Consider the following 18829-nt stretch of genomic DNA (forward strand, 5'->3'; position numbering starts at 1 on the left):
TGGATCCCTGTTCCACCCCCAAATGCCCCATTAGAGGGCTTTATGCTTGCTATCCCAGGTGATAGGGCACAGCTGGAACTTCCACCATAGTGGATCCCCCCCCCATCCATTTGAAATGTCCCTCCTTCCTGTCATCAAAATTAGGATGTGAGTGTGTGTTGGGATCACATTCCTTGTACAGTTAGTATCAGAGGCTGCTCTGCTATAAGCACATATTATCCGCCTTTTAAAATGGCTGCCATGTTGTGAATGGGCTATTTATAGTGATTCTAGGGCTCCCCCACCAAACGAATGGTGACAGGTAATTAAAATAATGCCCAATGATAGCTATAATGTGTGATACTCATTTGGCCAATTATTAAATTCTCAAACAAATGCCAGGAATGCTAAGAGCTAAACCACCCACAAGATGGAGCTAATGAGGCAAAATAAGTATCAAAGCAACACCTTAAGCCGCTTTACAAATCCCAATACCCTCCAAGACCATGTTGCAGAAACATGCATTATCTCATGGGCTTAGCCAAGGGGGGGCGGACGGGGGGCAGTTTCCCCCTCTAGAGCAAGTAAAGCAATATAAACACTTAACTAACTGACCAATTACGTCGGTTCTCCCCCCCCCAAAAAAGTCCTGGCCGCCCTAACAAAAATCCTGGCTACGCCCATGCATTATCCTACACTTAACCCCACAGAAGAAAGATCTCTTTACTCCACTGAATCATTTCTATTATTCCTGTTTATGATTTATACAAGATAATCAGTTTTATCTGCTTTACATTCTGTGTTTACAAAAGCAATTTACTCTTTCTTCGTTTTGCTGAAGCTAAGAAAAAGTGACATACTCAGCGCTATGCCAGGGAAGAAGCGAGCTTTTAACGCAAATCTTCCCGACCCCAGTCTAATTCCATTCCTCACCTCCTTAGGTAGCCATTCCTTATCCTGGTGTATAAATGCAACGAGCAGAGGAAAGTGCTGCCTAAATATGCTCATGTGGCAGCACTATTGCTGCTACAGGTAGTAAGAATAATAACAATTCAGCATTTCCCCTTTGTTTCAAGGCACTCAATATCTCGGGGATAATGCCACAATAACCACCCACCCACCTTTCATTCCTTCTCTCACTTTCTATCTCCCTCTTTTCCTACTCTCCCGGACAAAAGAAAAAAGTAAGCTGGCAGACCTGGCGGCGCAGAGGATCCTGGGAGGTGTAGTCCCCCCAAGGATCCCCACCGGGGCAGCCCCCTCTCAGAACTACCTTTCCCATGATGCTCGGAGGCTCCGTCTGCGCCCGCGCCGCACTCAACTCCGGCGCTGCGGGCGAGGGGGGAGGGACGGGCAGGGGGAAGTTGTAAAGATGGCGGCAGAGCCCGTTCGCTCTTCCCCGGGCTGAGGCGTTCGGCGAGGGTCCCTGGTGCAGCGAGAGCGGCGAGGCGGTGTCGGCGGCCCAGCAGCAAGCGGCGCTTCCGCCATGTCTGAGCCGGGGCACTTGGGGGTGAAGCGGGCCGAGTCGGCGCGTCTGCGGCGGGCGGAGCAGCTGAAGCGCTGGAAGGGCTCCTTGACCGAGCTGGAGCCGGCGGCTCCCGTCCGGAGCCGGCGCCGCGGCGGGCCCCGCGTCCGCTTCGAGGACGGCGCCGTCTTCCTGGCTGCCTGCTCCAGCGGCGACACCGAGGAGGTGAAGCGCTTGCTGGCCCGCGGCGCCCGCCTCAACACGGCCAACGTGGACGGGCTGACGGCGCTGCACCAGGTATCCCGGGGAGGCGAACCTCCCTCCCTCCCTCGACCTGTCAGCCCCTCGGCAGGGATTGGGGGGTGGGGGGGGCGAGAGGGAGGGGAAGGCCGACCCTTCCACCCACCTCCTGTCCCCCCGCACCTTACGCATGATAGCATTGCCTCATTTCCCATTGCTTTTAGGGTAATGACCTATGGATAGGATGAATGGGGGAGAGAAGAAGGCTTGAAGGGCAGGTCAACAGAGCCTGCCCGCTGCCTTCTAGAGAACTGGGATCAAAGTTTTCTCCCTCATTCTTTCACCTTTTTTCTCTTCCACCACCACTCCAGTTTTTATTTTCCTGCCTCTTCACCTAGGATTGACTCTTTCGCAGGTGGAGTAACGCTATTATTCCTTGTGGGAATAGTCAGTGGTGCACACAGGGTTGTGCCAAGGATCCATGGCATGACTCATACCCTGCAGGATCTGCCTCTCTCCCTTTCCCCCCTCCAATTTTCTGGAAGGGCTGCACTTTCTTTACTGGAAGTAGTCTTAGGTGAGAGCTGGCTTCACTTTACAGACACATCCCCGGCCCTCACTGGGCACTGTAGGATGGAGAGCAAGTAGTGCCTTGTTTTGCTTGTGGATGGCAAGGCGCATGGTGATGGCATTGCAGCAGATGCTGGGCATCAGTGGAACTTGAAATCAGCTAGTTTCTCCTCTGTTCTCCTTGAGTGCAGCCTTTAAAGTCCTTGTGCCAGTGAACATAGCTAACCTTTCTGTGGCTGTGCCAGTTGAATCACACTTCTCTCAGCCGTATCTCTTGTAACTTACTGCTTTCTGTCAGCACCATGCTCTTCTCATTTATTCGTTCTGGCAGGGGTTTTCTATCTGGATAGCAATATCCACCCAAATTGTGTTTTCTTTCTCCAGTTGCAGCACAAATGCAATGTTCTGCCATTTACTGTGAACACACTTACATTCTCTTACCAGAAATCCTCTGGGGGAAGATAAGACCATACAAATAAATTCAGTTAGTCTTAACCTACATTGTCTCCTCTTTCCTCCAAAAAGAGAGAGGATTGAATATATGGGCAAACCAGACTTGGCTGGAAGTCCCCCCCCCAAAAAAAAGAAAAGATCAGGGCAAGGTCAAACTAGTTTGGTAAGTGTGGACTAAAGTTTCATGTTTACAGTTTAAATTGTGAATTGCCTGAGGAATTTGTTCAATACTAAGCTACCTTTTTCGGTCTTGACCTACAGGAGAGTTCATAACTTGATAGAATATGCTTCAGTAAAAACATTATCTGTCACGGCTATTTATAAGAGGGACTTCCCTTCCTTACATTCTGCCCTTTCACTTACACGACTCTCCAGAGTTCTAAACCAGGACACTACATTGGAAGATACCATTACAAACTAAGAAGCTCCTAGAAAAGTTATATTTGGCCTGGCCATGGTTTCAGCTTAATGTGCTTCTAAAGCATTGAAAGCTACTGAAATTATTATTGTTCTTTGTTAATTTATGAAGCATTGTCAGTAACCTCAAGATTATGATTTGGCTACTGCTTTCCATATAAGAGTTGCTGTGATACTTTTGAGTTTCAAAACCTTTTCTCTTGGCAACCTTTACAGAGACCACAAGGTGCCAGGGTCTGAGATAAGCAACACAGAATTCTATTAATAGAATCCCTAATGTACTGCAAGTACCAAAAGTATCCTGGGAGGATACTCTTAAAATGACAAAAGCATCTTCATAGTGCAGTAGATAAAACATTTAAGACATTTAGAAATATCAAAATAACACATGCATGATTCACTTGTCATGCAAACTGAATTTATATGTAATCATATTTAAGTGTTTGATACTGTGAGTGACTAGAACATGTTGCCTTGATATTCTTCTGCTATTTACCCTGAAATGATAGGTAAAAGTTTCATTCAGTGCCCAAAGAAGACTGGTGTGATCTTTTTAATCCATCCTGATAAGTACAGAAGAGCATAAACAAAGTTTCAGTAATGTGAAAAAGCATAAATTATGCATAATAAGCACATTTGTACTTATTTTGGCATAATTTTGGGCACGGGAATGGTCAAGGAATCATGCAGGGAATGCATCCCTGATTCTTTTTCTTCTTCTTTGGCGATCACTCGTAGCTGAGTAAGATTGTCTTCCATAAACACGATTTTAACAATGAGTCCATAAGTGACTATGGAGGCCAATTCTGGATCCACACGTCCTTCCACAGTGGGGACATTGGTTTCCGGACAGGAGTTGATCACGGTGTGGATTTGCCAAGCATGCCTTCCTCTTAGCACGTTTCTCCCTTGTGTTCTGAGTTCGAGTGCCTTCAAAGTCCATGTCACCTTTGGTAAAGGATGTTCTCCAACTGGAGCGCTCACAGGCTAGTGTTTCCCAGTTGTCAGGGTTTCCCTGATTGGTGGAAATATGACTACTTATTCACCTTTGAGTTTCATTGCCCAAGAAGCATATATTTACATACTTACATAAAAGTTTTAAAAATGAAGAGCTGCTGATTTCTAGTGTGGCACTAAATGTTCTGTTTGCCAGTAACTGCAGAATTCAATGAATCCTTAATATAGGTAAGAAATCTTAATCTGAAGAGTAGTACAGCTTGCCAAATAGTCAAATCCTTTTAAGGCCTTACATGTGATGTTCTCTTGGTACACCAAATTTGGTAGCACCTTGATAATTCTTAGACTAAAAGTATTGTGATCTCCAAATGTATTTAAAACATAATTGAGAAAAATGGAGCTATGCCTGCTCTTGGGGAAAATTGTCTGATTTTGCTGCTGGTTGCATTAGGTTTGAAAGGATATGACATGTGAACAAGATCTGTGTTTTGTTGCACCTAGCCAACTGTTATGTTTTGCCAAGCAAACACTTCCTTAATATTAGAAAGCTCTCGAAATGACTTTCAGCCTTACATGTGGGCTGAAAATAAAGTGTTGTACCCAGTTGGGGGAAGTGACTGATATAATGGTGTCATCCCTCTTCTTGGCTTGGATTTTTGTGTGATCCCACAGAGGTAGGCGTAAATCTCGTGCAATCTTGAGTAAACTGGAAATCATTCCATTCTATTTCAGGGAAGCGATCCCTGGGCTATGTATTGCCTTCTGCTCAGCTATTGGCGTGGAACATACTCTGTTCTGTGGACTTAGCAGTTGTGCTGAATTGCTTTATGGTTGAGATCCCTCAGAAGGTCAGAATCATATGGGAACATCATCTGGAAAATATTCCCACCCCCAAATATTGTGCTGATCATTGTTCTCCTCACTGTGACTCTGCTAGGCTCAGCAACAGGCTGAGCACAAGGACTTCATGCCATGGACTCTGCTGCTAGCTGCTCTCCATTACTGGCTTTAATACTTGGCAAGCCCACACCTCACATTCTGTGACATTGAAGCTGGGATTAGAGCTCACCATGTCCTCTTCTGTTTGGTGTGAATTCTTTGCTGCCATACCTAGTGTATTTTCTTCTGCCCGCCCCCCCCTCCTTCCTGCCTCTGTCAGAAATGGTGTGTGATGAGCGGTCCAAGTGTTTTCTGTAGTCACATGGAAGCACTTTATAAAAACAAGCAGAGAATATCTTTCTTAAAAAGCTATCAGAATCTAATAGATTCTAGTTATTTTACAGGTGGTTTTGACCACTAAAGCCCTTTAGGGCTTTGTGGCTGGGATACTTGAAGGACTTATTGTCTCCACGTTTTCTTGCCCATATACTAACATTCTCAGCAGAGTCTATTTTTTTTTGGATGTCCCCTCCATTTTATGTGTGGTAGATGGCCTCATGGAGGTTGACCTACTCAGTGGTGGTAACCTGAGTTTGGAAAGCTCTTTTCATGGAGGCTTGCTTGGAATCTGCCTTGATGTCATTTCAGTACCAGACGAGACCCTTGCCCAGGGGTAGGCAACCTAAGGCCCGTGGGCCGGATGCGGCCCAATCACCTTCTCAATCCGGTCCACGGACGGTCCAGGAATCAGCGTGTTTTTACATGAGTAGAATGTTTGCGTTTATTTAAAATGCATCTCTGGGTTATTTGTGGGGGATAGGAATTCATTCATCCCCCCCCACAAAAAAAATAGTCCGGCCCACCACATCGTCTGAGGGATGGTGGACTGGTCCATAGCTGAAAAAGGTTGCTGACCTTCCCTTGCCCCTCTCCAGCTTTTAAATCCTGTGTACATTAGTTTTATGGTGTGGATTTAAATAGATCATTATTTTGTACTCTGTGGAATACTAGATAGGGGGTGCCCTTTTTAATTTAGCAAGAAATTCTCAGTTTTTCTTGCAACTTCATTTTCTGTTATATAACTGGAATCAGCTGCTGTTGAAGACAAGCTTGTGTCTATTTCTGAATCTCAGTTATTAGATTTATCAATCTTCCATTATTATCTCCTGGTTGCTTTATGTTTACTAGTTGAGTTAGAAATTTTTAAACGTTTTGTAGTTTGCCTGCATTGGATTGGATCTTGGTGTTTTAGAGGTCATTCCTTGATCTCAAATTGAGGTGTACTGCCCAGTTGTAATATTTAATTTCAAACATTCACTTTGGCTGCAATACTAGACCCAATTACTGGATAATAAATCCCATTATGACCTTAATGGGATTAACTTCTGAATCAACATGCCTAGGATTGTGCTGTTAATAGCTGTAGGGCAACAACTTCTAGATTTGTAAGATTGAAATTGGGCTCTTTTGCACCACAGTTTGCCCTATATTTTCTGCTCTTGTGAATTCTTTTACTGGCACTTAGGCCACCCTGCCTTGCCCCTATAACTTATTTGTAAGTGGCAGCTATACCAGGGTTGGGACACTGGCTTTGTGGCACTGCCTCAATGTACTAGCCTCCCCTTCATGTTCCTGACACAAGGAAGTAGATAGGAGCTGTATTTTTGGAATTCTGAAGAAAGGAGGGTGTTCCTTTCTGTCAGTAAACATACCAGAAAGCAGGCTTCATTGACTGGCATGCAGTGTCTTTCCACCACTTTTGAAGGGAGAAAAGAACAGGAGACAGTACCATGGCTGCCTCATATCAACCAATAGCAGCTATCTTTTTACAGCAGTAGTTCCTCAGCAGTAGTTCCTCAATTGCTCTGGTACCCACTATCAAAAGAAATGGGAAACTGTGGCTAGTGATTGGTGCCACACCAACTGCTGATGGAAACAATCCCCTTTTCTTCCTTAGTATTCTAAAGATATTTTGTAGATATTTTTTAGAAGGTTGATATGGACTCAGCTATTGTTTAAATGAAAATGTTTGTTACTTACATGGATGTCATAGTTCTGTTTAGTGGTACAATGTGACATCTGGGGCATAGTAACTTGTAAAGGATTTAAGATTCAGAAAACTTAAATTGAAAAACAACCAACATTTACAAATTTGCTTCCTAAGGACAGTAAATAAAAATATGCAGTGGTCCAATTACAGTTAACCTCCATGTTTTACCAGGATTTGTCATCAAAATTAGTGAAATCTTTGACTGAAGAATGATCACCTGCTGTTAATCTTCTGTGTGTCAGTGGCCTTTCAGGTCCTCACTGAACTTGGCTCTTGGATATTCTGAAGTACTGAATTGATCTGACACAGCAACTGCTCACCATCCATTTCCGGACTATATGAAAAACAGGCTTCTATTTTTAACTTGTTCACTTTAGGCTTCTAAGCTACTGTTGTTTCTTTGCAGTGTCTTGACTTTAATTTGATCTACAAAGGTCTCACGAGTATCTTACCAGCCCTGTTTGCATGCAACAGTGAGCCATGTTTAGAAACAAACCATGTCTTACCACAAACAAGTAGCATGATTAAGCACCCTGTGTTTCTACACTCACCTCACTCTTCCTTTTGCCTAGTCAAGAAACAAAACCCTGAAGCAGCTGGCTTAGCATTGTGTTACTTTATGTGTTTTGTTTGGAGAGAAACCATGAGCACTGATTTGCACAAAAAGCCAAGCCAGCCACTCCAGTGTTTGTATTACTAGCTAAGCAAAAGGAGCAGTGAAGCTGTGCAATTGAGTAGCATGTGCTGCCATATTGAATCTTCAACCTGAATGTGTTTAGGATTGGAGTACAAGCTCTTTGAAGCAGCAGATGCACTCGTTTCTTAGAAGAAAGAGTCTGCTCAGAATCTTTCTTGTGCCACCGTATGCCAGGGATAGGGCATCTGTAACCCCCCAGATGTTTGGCTCCCAATTCCCATTCATTGTAGCCAGCATGGCCAGTTGGCTGGGATGATGGGAGTGGCAGTACAACAACACTTGAAGGGCACCAGATTGGAGAAGGTTACTGTAATGTCAGCATAACACTTTATTTCTTTTTGTGTGATGTGGCATTGATGTGTGTCTTGGGGTTTTCCCTCAAAACCTTTTGTGCTGGGAGGGGGAAAAAATCAATCTGAATGGCTGCTGTCTGCTCTTAATTGTGTTATTGAGCAGAAGACAGAAATGTGAAAGCCCTGGGGATGAGGTTTGCTCCCTTTCCCTTTTGAGGTCTGCAAAAGAAAAAAATGGAAATTAGGTGTGTGAGAGAAAAATAACTGCTCTCATGAAGTATTTTCTATTTCAGAATATGAAACACTTCTCAATGTTTCACACTCCTGCAAATATTTGACACAATTTAATAACTTAACGAATGACTTCATTACTATGACATTTTACTGAATTACTAAAAAGAAAAAGAAAAAGCACACTTAGGATTGTGTGTTGGCTCTGTACTTTCCAATGCTGCAGAATACAGAACATCTTCAGGTATTTGGTTCAGGAGTGCAGTCTGGGTGTCTGCCAAAAATGTTGCTGATGCTGGCAAAGCCATTATACAGCATAGTCTTTGCTTTCTACTCACTTTGGATTCCTGTTCTACATTAAGGAAAAATGCTAAGGACACTTGTGTGAGGTCAAAATGCCCTCTTGATCCCTGCCCATCATGGTCAGTGAAATCTAGTAAGAGGGGATTGATTGAATGAGTGCAGGGGGTGGTTAACTACATGAGGAAGTTATGCCAACCACCTTGAAAGTAGTGGTAGTGTCACCTTCCTGGACCAAGAAAAATACCACCTAGTCTTTTAATATTCCCTTTCTGGGTAATGTGATTGAGAGGGTGGTGGACAGTCTTTTTGCAGGTATGCCTGGAGGAAGCAGATTGTCTAGACACATTTCAACACTTCATTCTGGCTTCAGGCCTAGAAACAGCCTTGGTCATCCTGATTAATTAATTGGATGAGAGGGTGAATGTAGCCATGTTTGTTCTCCTTGGATCACCTAGCAGATTTCAACACCATTGACCACAGTGTCCTTGTGGAAGAACTTTGAGGACTGGAAACACTGTACTACAGCAGTTTCTCTGCTGCCTCTAAGCACAGAAAGTAGCATCAGTGACTGTTGCTGAGTTGTTCAGCGGCTATTTACTGTGCTATTTAGCATCTATATGAAACATTGTGAGCCATCATCCTGGAATTTGGAGCATGGTACCATCGTTAGGTACCTGTCCATAGCTTACCCAGTTAGGCTGTCTTGTCAATCTCGTTACGTAAATAGGGAGAGCAGGAGGGATTATACATAATGAGCTTCCTGTCATTCCTTATTTATTACATTGATTCAATTCAGATGTCATGTTCTTAGTCATATGAGCCAGGGTGGGGGACCTTCGTGGCCTGGTAGGCTGGAACTTTTTCTCCCATGCCTACGGGCCAACATTGACAGGTGGGTGGAATCGCCCACCTGCCAATTATCTGCTATCATAATGATGTCAGATGATGGACAGGTGGGTGGTCCCCTCCCATTTGTCAAAGTGGGAGTTTTACTGCCCATCCAGGATTGAACTTGACACACGTCAGCTTGAGTGAAACTTTGGGCTCACATGCTTTACCATTCTCTCTCCTGCAAGTTTGGAACAGTACTTTTGCAACATTTACTTCTGCTTTCTGTATGAACCAGAGGTTGTGATTTAAAACACTGATCAGTTTCAAAACAAGCCGCGTTTAAGTTATGTGTGACAGAGCTGGCTTGTTTAGTTAGAGTTTATTTTAAACCACAATGACTGGGTTGTAATAACAAGTCAAGATTGTCTGAAAGCAAAGCTAAACACTGCACAGATCCTTCTCCCAGGTGCATGGGAGAGGGGAGAGGTCAAGGCTACATCAAGTCTTGCTTGGGCTCCTACCAGTTTGTGAACATAGTATGAATCATGGTTTTGTGTGAATATGAAAACCAGTTCACTGCCTTTGTGCTAACTTATATTTCTTTTGGCATTGTGCATAATTTGATTCTTGTTAAAATATAAGCATTAGCCTATTGTTGGTTGCGAAGGGTAGCTTCCACACATGAGAGGTGATAGGTGCAGTGAGTGGGAGTGAGTCAGCAGAGAGTGACAAAATAACCTATCTGGACTGCACTGTCACTCTTATTGAATGTCAGTTCTAAAGTTCACTAATGACACAGCTTTAAAATTGTTTCATTGCTCTTTTAAGGAGTTAGACAATAGTAGAAATTCAGTTTAAGAATGTTCAGGATCAAGCAGCACTTAATGTAATATGTATTTCTTTATGCTAATTCTAGAATACATTAAGTAGCCCATTAGAAATTGCCCAGTGGCCCACTACTGGCCCACTGTCTACCTGCTCCTTCAAATAGAAGAAAAATAACTGCATATATTTGCTTATAGGGTTGACAGTTCAGTTTCTGCAGGAGAAAAAATGTCTAGCTCTTAGCTGCTATCTCTGGACTTCATTACATATATTTTTATTTTGTATGCTGTCCTGATATATGAATACTCTCAGGGCACCTTATACAATAAAGCCAATAAAAACATTAAGGCAACAATAAAAAGCTTAACCGGCAAACAGAACAATGGTATATGCTGGTATATGCTTCTGGAGTGGGTTAGGCTGTTGGAAGACTACTGGTAGGGGTGTTTCCTCTGGCAGTATTCTTATTCTTATTACTGTTAGCTATTATTATTATTATTATTATTATTATTATTATTGCCATAGGCAACTCAAAATGACTTTTAAAAAGCACCGCTGAAATGAAATGGATGAGTGAAAGTTGGGGTGGCCAAAGATCCACTGGATCCTAAGTGACATTCTAGAAACTGGAGAGAAGTCAAATACAGGCCTTTCTTCTTCCCCCACTTTCTCCCTGAGCTGCAGGGTTGCAGAGGTGTTGGTGGCTCTGCGCCCTAGTCAGAAGTTAGGATTGTTTCCTAACATAGTAAATAAAGCTAGTGGCAGTAAAAATCAGTACAACTTAAACATATTTATTCATGGGCTATTCCCTCACTTTCTGTTAGCTTTACAGCTTTGCTTCCCAGCCACACGTGATCACCATGCACATGTACTCTATTCCCCAAGTTTCCCTTGCAGCTTGTTTTTGCTGCCGCCGCCACCACCAAATCTTCAACTGAACACCTGTTGTATGAGCCTAGAAATAAAATGTTTCGGGTTCTGCAGTGTTCTTCTCATTCTGTTGCAACTATCGCAGCATGCTGCTAATAACTGTAAGGCTCACTGTCAGTTGGGAAGAATGTTATGTTGTGGCATTGGCATGGCTCAGCGGCAGAGCTAGAAGATTAAAGGATACAGAAGTGGCAAATAGAAATGATTTCACAGTACACGTTTGGGAAAATATTTAATGAGGAGCTCACTGCAGAAATAAAGCAGTCATTTAAGCTGCTTATAAGATATTAGATGGTCAAGATTATATTTTTCCATCCTTGCAATCAATATAAAATGTTCCTTGAGGGCCTTATCAAACACTGTAGCTCCACTGGTGCAAGAGACTTATTTAGAGCATGTGTACCCTGCTCTTCTGCCAAAAGCCTTCCCAGAGTGGCTTATATATAGTCAGTTAAAACAAGACTTCCATGCACGCAACATAACTTCCTCTTCCTTTCTCCTTCAGCCTTCTGTGTGCCTGTAAAATTAGCTTTGGAGAGTTAGTGGACCCTGTAGACCACATTTTGGGGGCACGTGGTGGAAAGGTTTGGATACAACCCTTTGTGTTGGCATGTGGAAGTGCTGTTAAATTGGCACCTGCTAAATGGACTCTCCAAAATATTTCTGCCGTCTCTAAGACTAATAACAGCTTTGCCTCATTTATCTTGTCAGGTACTTTGTGTTTGAAAACGATACCATTTTTTTTTACTTAGGGAACTGTGCACCCTCATGGGCTTCTAGCAATATTCTGAATATGTTTGTTTGCTTTCGGTTATACATGAAGTTCATAGACATTTCTGTCATAGGATTTTTGAGTAAGTTACAGGAAAATGCCATTCAGTTTTACATGCATCAATATATACCAGGAGCATCAAACCCATGAATGGACTGAAAATACATAGTCACTGAGATTAGGTGGCCTGGCTTCCAATGATAGGGAACTCTCTAGAGCACATGGACTGCTCAGAGTGCAACAGAAATGTGTTACATCACCTAAGGGCTAATGAGCACACGGTTCATCACTTGGCAAAAAAAAGTTACTTTTTTTAAAATGAGGGTGGGCGTCTGGGAAAAAAGATGATGGCAAACCTGCCCGCCATTGCACGCAATGTCTTTTGACTATACAGGATTTTGTTTTCAGGTGCAATCTCTGAAACATAACCCCTGTGTAAGTTGAGGGCTTATTGTATTGCAGTCTGGGACCCAGTTTGGAGGAGGCAACAAGCTGACCACCCCCACATCTCAGGTGCTGAGCTCATTGAGGCATGCTACACCCTACTGGTGTCTCCATTGCTTTTGCTCATAAGTTTAATGAAACAAGCTCCAAAGTAGCTGGCATTAAAATAGCTATATTTCAGAAAACAAAATTGTACCACATATTTTTATCTTACTAAAGTAAGTTTGGAGAGGGTCCAAGCCTTGGACCAGATTTCAAGTTTCTGAGAAAATCCTAGGTTTCATTTTATATGTGCTGTATGATTTGGGTGAAGTTTGAACATGCAAATGCAAACATATAGAAAGAATTTCCCACAATAGTCCTCCCTGTGCTCATACAGCTGAAAATAATTGTAAGCGCAAGGTAAATGTTTTGTTGGGCACAGTGCCATTAAATTCTTGACTGATTTTATTTTAACAATAGCATTTTAATCCAGTGTTACAAGGTTTGCGATATATCCATAAGCCATCTGTATGTCAATGAGGTATGTGATTACCATTTTAAGGGGAGACTGAACTTCAATTTGAGTGGTGTAATAAATGACCTGTCATTGGCAGAGGGAGGTAATATGAAGGATGACTAGTAGGAAGCATTTTGAAAGAATGGGTGTGAGATGGCTAAGACTATTGTGTCAATAGTGATATAACCATTGACTGTGTACTGACATTCAGCAGGGGTGCCTGGGAAATGTTTGAAGCAAGTTCTGACTATCTCCTGAAAAAACATTGAGAGCTGCCTAGACTGAAAAAATATTTGACAACTGTATTCCTCTCTGTTGTTGTTCGGAGATTTACCTGACTACTTTCTGGCAGTGCTACTTCTGATGAATGTTCTGAGTGGTGAGCTCTGTGGGGCATGAAGGCAAGGGCATACCTTCCAATGCTGACAATTGCTAGTGGTGACAGTTGCAAGGCTATTTTGGGAGTTTTATTCCTTCGTTCTTTGAACTCATGTGTCTGCTCCCAGACACTGTTAACCCTGACACTCTTCAGCTGTCGGGAGGCTTGCTTTATGTGAAAGATGCTTGCCCATTCACCATTCAAATTAAAATAAAGAGGTTGCTTCTTTGAGTGAAACAGAGATAATCACAAGCCCCATTATATCACACTTTCAGTGGCTTTATTATGGTGTGTGTGTGTGAGTGAGAGAGAGAGAGAGAAAGAGAGAGAGAGTTAAATCCAGATGAGTGGGTCCAGTTGTATGGATGTTCCCAACTTAAATCAGAAATTAGATTTTTGCAGATATATACATTTAGAGAGTCAAAGCATTATACTTGGAGCATGGGGTCTAAATCTGCATCTAGGCCATGAAGTTCACGGGGGTCACCCTTGGTCAGTGTCTCACTCTACCCTAATTCAAGGAATTGATATGTATGGATAAAATGGGGTAACTCCTCCCATTTTATCCTGAGAGAGTGTGGGATATGAATGTAAAGAAGAAATAGAACCCAATGACACTGCTTCCGAAACCACTTGGATTGTATTTATTGCATAGATTAAGGTATATAGTCTTTAGGTTGGATGTCTTTAGGTTGGACACCAGGGCTGGCCCAGCCATGAGGCAAGGTGAGTCGACCACCTCAGGCAGGAGGATCCACAGGGGCAGGTGGAAGTGACTTTCCTGCCCCTAAAAAAACCCTCCCTGAGGTTAGGATGATCCTGCTGAATGGGGTTGTCTGTTGTGTGAGTGTGTACTGAAGATGTAGTAGAACTCCAAAACTGGGCCAAGGAATCTTCAGTGAGCAGCTGTTTATCTGGATCCAATTCTTATAATTAAAATGTACAAGGTTTGATAATCAAATGAAACATTTATTAAACAATTTTAGTGTAGTTGTTTGTCAGCAATAGTGTGGTAGCCGTTTGTGGTCGCTGTGATCAGAATGCAAAAGGTAGAAGGAATAGAGTTGTATCCATAATTTCGACCTGATGCTAAAGAGACAACCCATTGTTGTTGTTCTCTACATATTAATATTTAAACTGAAATGCTTTTTCTCTCCAACAGTGCAAGCTGATGTGTTGGAGACTTCAAATAATTGCCAACTATGTGGCCAGTTCTCTTTTTGTTCACACATCTTCACTGAAGCATGGTGATGAAGGGCAAATGTAGCAAGTTCTAATTCAGAGGGCTTTTAAGCATCTTACCCACAGAGGTTATGAAGTGCTAATTTAGTGATCCATAAAGAATTAACCAAAGTAGTTTCCAAACATCTGTGTTGTAGCTAAGTGGTATGAGTAGTTGATTTTTCCATTTCTTCTGAACACCTTTGCATCTCACTATTTTAAATGTGGAAAAACAGTAGCCAATGTTTTCTAAAATTAATAACACTTTTATGCCCAAGATTCCAGGAAAGTGTTGTGTCCTCTCTTCATGTATAGTGTACATCAATCCCTGAAGTGCTCAAACATGACCATTAAAAATAAATACCTCTAAAGCATAGGACTACAGTTTTGTTTAATGTTTGGAATCTACTATATCCACAAATCAAGTTATTGTATTGTATATTCATTACAGGAACAGGTGGGGACTTAATTTTGTTTGTCTTCACTCCAGTTTCCATTCCTTAGGAATCAAGTGGGATATTGACTACTTATGACCAAGGCAGTAAGCGATCCAAAGGAATCTAGGCTTTTATTTTCTTGGATCTCATAAGCTTTCTTAGAACCCAGTTAATCCAGTAATTTGTGTGGAGGGGGGACATTTGCAGTTCCTTTGGCTGATGACCAATCTGAGCAGCTATAGTTAGCCACAGATGTTTTGTAGTGTGGACGGAAGACACTGGATTGGATAAAAAGAATTGGGTAGAATTACTTCATTAATTAGCAGTGTTCTACAGACTCGTGTGTATTACTAGCAACAAAATCTCTGCAGAATTGTGACATGGTGTATGATCCAGGTTGCAGCACATATGTGATGCATTGAGACATGGGAATTTGTTTGTTTATTTAATTCAAGATATTTGTTACTCACCCATCATTGTACACATACAATCCCATTGCTAGAAGCAGTTGTGGTGGGGAGATGAAGGGGGCAAAAGTTTTTAGATATGTTCCTGTTGCAAAGCAAGCCCTAGCAGCTAGAGTGAATGCAGGTATTCATTGGAAAGGTCTGCAGTGAGGGAATTCCATGTGCCCCAACCATAGTGGTTCTTTTGCAGTCTAGTAACTTATTATGCCTTGGCTGTTAGTGTTTGTACGCTTTGTAAATTCATGATCTGGCAACCTAAATGAAAGGCTTGTAAATGCATGAGGCATTTTTGGATTACAGTTCACTTTTCTTGTGTAACAAGCTTCCACTTTCCTTTCTTGATAGGGTATGTTTGGGTCCAACCCACTGTTTTTCTTTCTTTCTTTCTTTCTTTCTTTCTTTCTTTCTTTCTTTCTTTCTTTCTATCCATAACCTCATAGTGGTTTTGCAGCTAGCTAAAGGAAGTAGTGGTGGGCTGCTTGGTCCTGAATTCTTAGTCCTGCTAACTGCTGTTATCTTTATATGATATAAACTTACCTGCTCCTTTTCTTCAGAACCCAAGTGAACCTCCAGGTGCATTCTCTATTTGGATCCAAACCATTGAAAACTGCCTGTTTTCGGTATTTGATCAAGAGATACCTGAAGGAAGGAAATACACACTGCTTATTCACTGCCCTTCCCCTTGAAATGATAAATATGAAACTGTACACATTTCTTTAAATAACGTTTTTGTGCCAAAAATCAACGTGGTATCTAATTGCTACAAATCATGCTAATGTGTGAACATGAGATTCAATAAAACTTGGAAGTATCAGGCCTTTCACAGGCCCCGAACAATTAAAGTGTATAGCACCAAAAAACAAGTTTGAGCGGGGCGATTAAAAAATGTCACAGTAGCCAGTTAGCCAGATTGTAATGATCTTGATCCAAATTTGCAGTTATCTTTGGATTAGACAATGTAAATGTCTATCTTAGCATTGGGCTTTTAGTAATGAACACTGACAGAGCCATGCTACCCTTCCCCATTTGAAACTTTGCTATAATGAAACTATTTTGAAATTTGTTTTAGAGAGATTTGAGAGCATATCTATGAAATGAATTAATTAAGTCTTTACTAATGACTTGCTCAGAGTGAACAAATTTTTTATTGTTGTTGAAAACATTGAAATGTGGCTGGATCAGGTGTTACATAAAGTGCTTTCACCTGAATTTGGGCAATGTCCATATGTCCACACTACAGATATTTGTACCACACCCTGCTCTATTCAGGAGGGCTCCTGAGAGGCTGCACATCTTCAAGTGAGAAAGAGTCTGCTAGCTCACTCTCTTCCCTTTCCTCTTCTTGCTGTTCACCTCCCAGTTCTTCCCAACTATTGTCCTCCAAACTGTGCCCCTCAGCAAACCATTGTTCCAGATCAACACTACTCCACTGCTCCTGTGGAGTTTCAGGATCCTGGCCATGAGCAGGGGGAGGGGTAGGCTCCCACCATTCCTCATCAGAGTTGTACTCCTCTGCCTGGTCTCTGACATTTGGGGAGAGGTTGGGATGAGAAAGGTATTTGGATCTAACGCTTACTTAATTGCTTAACGCTTACTTAAATTGCTTTTTCATGGTTAAGAAAAAGCAGTTATAGCATTTTTAAAAATTCAATGAAAGTATGTTACAGCTTACACAGATTTTCTGAATAATCACCAGATATTTGTGAATTGTTAAAGTCTGATTTTCTATGTATAAAAACACCTGGTTTTTTAGGGTGAGCATATTCACAATGCATAGCTCCATGTATTATGTTTGTTGTTGTGGACTTTCTGCTGGAGCCAAGGATTAGTAAAATTGTCACAGGGTGCTAGGATCAAGGAAGTGGCAACTTATAACTCCACAGGATCATTTCTGGGGCCATATATGTGATCATTAATTTTTATTTTATAGTCTCTGATTATTTGAGCACAGTAACTTCTGAAATAAAAAAATGTGTGACTTCACCAACCAAACAACACAAGTATTTACTTTCCGTTGACTTTTATTTTCTGATCCGCTTGGTAATGAAGCGTTTCTAGCCCTGGGACGAGGTGGTAGAGCAAGGTGAAATGGTTATAATGTGAATCACACACACCCTTCACTTCTAATATGAAGAAACCTCATGCTGAATGCCTTGGAGCTGTAGTGTAGGTTCTGAAGGCTGAATTTCTTCTTTAGGCAACTGTGTTCTTATATTGAGTTCAGAGTAAACTTAGCTTCACCAAGTAAATTTGGCTTATTGTAAAGTACACTTTTCCCTCCAGAGTGTGCATTGTTTAATTTTCTTTACAATCTTTGCCTTTTATAATTAACGTGTTACCCACACAGATTCAAAATAATGTTGATCTGCTCATTACAAAATATTTCTCTGTGTTCACCATGGTAGAGCAAAGACAAGTATGAAAGGGTTGCATGGTAAGCTATTAGTACAACATTCTTTTACTTTTTCTGTGGCTTGATATACAAGGAGGACAAGTGTCCAATCCGCAATTGTTCTGATTTGTTTGACTGAGAATTTATCTGAATTCGTGCTTGGGATTCACTGACTTAATTCTCGTCACATTTCATTCCATTGAGTGTGCTGACACATTCTCTTTCATTGAAGCTTTCCTGGAACAGCATGTTCCAAACCTTTCCCTGCTCCGTGGAATTTCATGCCATTCCTAAAGCAAATACCGAAAGATCACTTTACGGTGGGTTCAGCTCTGTGGAGGTGGGGAAGTGACAGCAAAATCTTATGGAGATGTCAGAGGGGGGCTGAAAGATAGGCAGGCTCAGTATGGTTGAGATGCCCCTGGTATCATTTACAGTTGTTAAAACGGTAGTAGATTGCTAATTTTAACACCTTGACCTCTCTCTTTCCTTTCCTTTCCTCTCCCCTTCCCTTCCCTTCCCTTCTTTCCCCTAAGGCATGTATAGATGAGAACCTGGACATGGTAAAGTTTCTGATAGAATACGGAGCCAATGTAAATCAGCAAGATAACGAGGGCTGGACCCCACTTCATGCGGTTGCATCTTGTGGCTATCTGAACATAGCAGAGTGAGTGAGTTTCAGTGTGACCTGGATACTGGAAATAATAAATGACTTACCTCCTTTTCAGAGAAGTGAGTGTGAGGGGGGAATGTATGAATGGTTGATGTATGCTTCTTGTTACGTATCCTTTGGGATAGGCACGTGGCAAACCCGGAACTATTTTTCCAGGTTTTGCGCATGTGCATGCGCAGAAGCGCTCTACCGTGCCGCACGCATGCGCAGAACAGGCACCTCCGGTTGTGAAAACCTTGGGATCTGACCGGAGCTCCGGAACGGATCCTGTCCACAACCGGAGGTACCACTGTACTAATTTAAAATGACAGATCCAAACATGTGTCTAAGCAAACTATAACCACCGTAGCTCAAAAAGGATGCATATTTCCTTTGGATATATAAACCACATGAAATGTTAGCTAGTGCCACAAAACTAATAGTTT

The 18829-nt window shown here is 42.1% G+C and overlaps 1 protein-coding gene across 11 annotated transcripts in view; it reads left to right on the plus strand.

Annotated features, from left to right (window-relative positions):
- Positions 1-1273: 1273 nt before the first annotated feature.
- PPP1R12B (protein phosphatase 1 regulatory subunit 12B) overlaps positions 1274-18829 on the plus strand; it is a 101786-nt gene continuing 84230 nt past the window's right edge. For all 11 annotated transcript variants that reach the window (XR_014549005.1, XR_014549006.1, XR_014549007.1 and 8 more), the window contains exons 1-2: positions 1274-1741; positions 18268-18398. Coding sequence is in view for 6 of the 11 variants with exons in the window: in XM_083617344.1 (XP_083473470.1) it covers positions 1466-1741; positions 18268-18398 (407 nt within the window). In the remaining 5 variants the exon portion in view is untranslated. The remainder of the gene's footprint in view (positions 1742-18267; positions 18399-18829) is intronic.

The sequence above is a fragment of the Podarcis filfolensis genome, assembly GCF_964270895.1.
Source record: "Podarcis filfolensis genome assembly, chromosome: 6".
Classification (NCBI taxonomy): Eukaryota; Metazoa; Chordata; class Lepidosauria; order Squamata; family Lacertidae; genus Podarcis; species Podarcis filfolensis.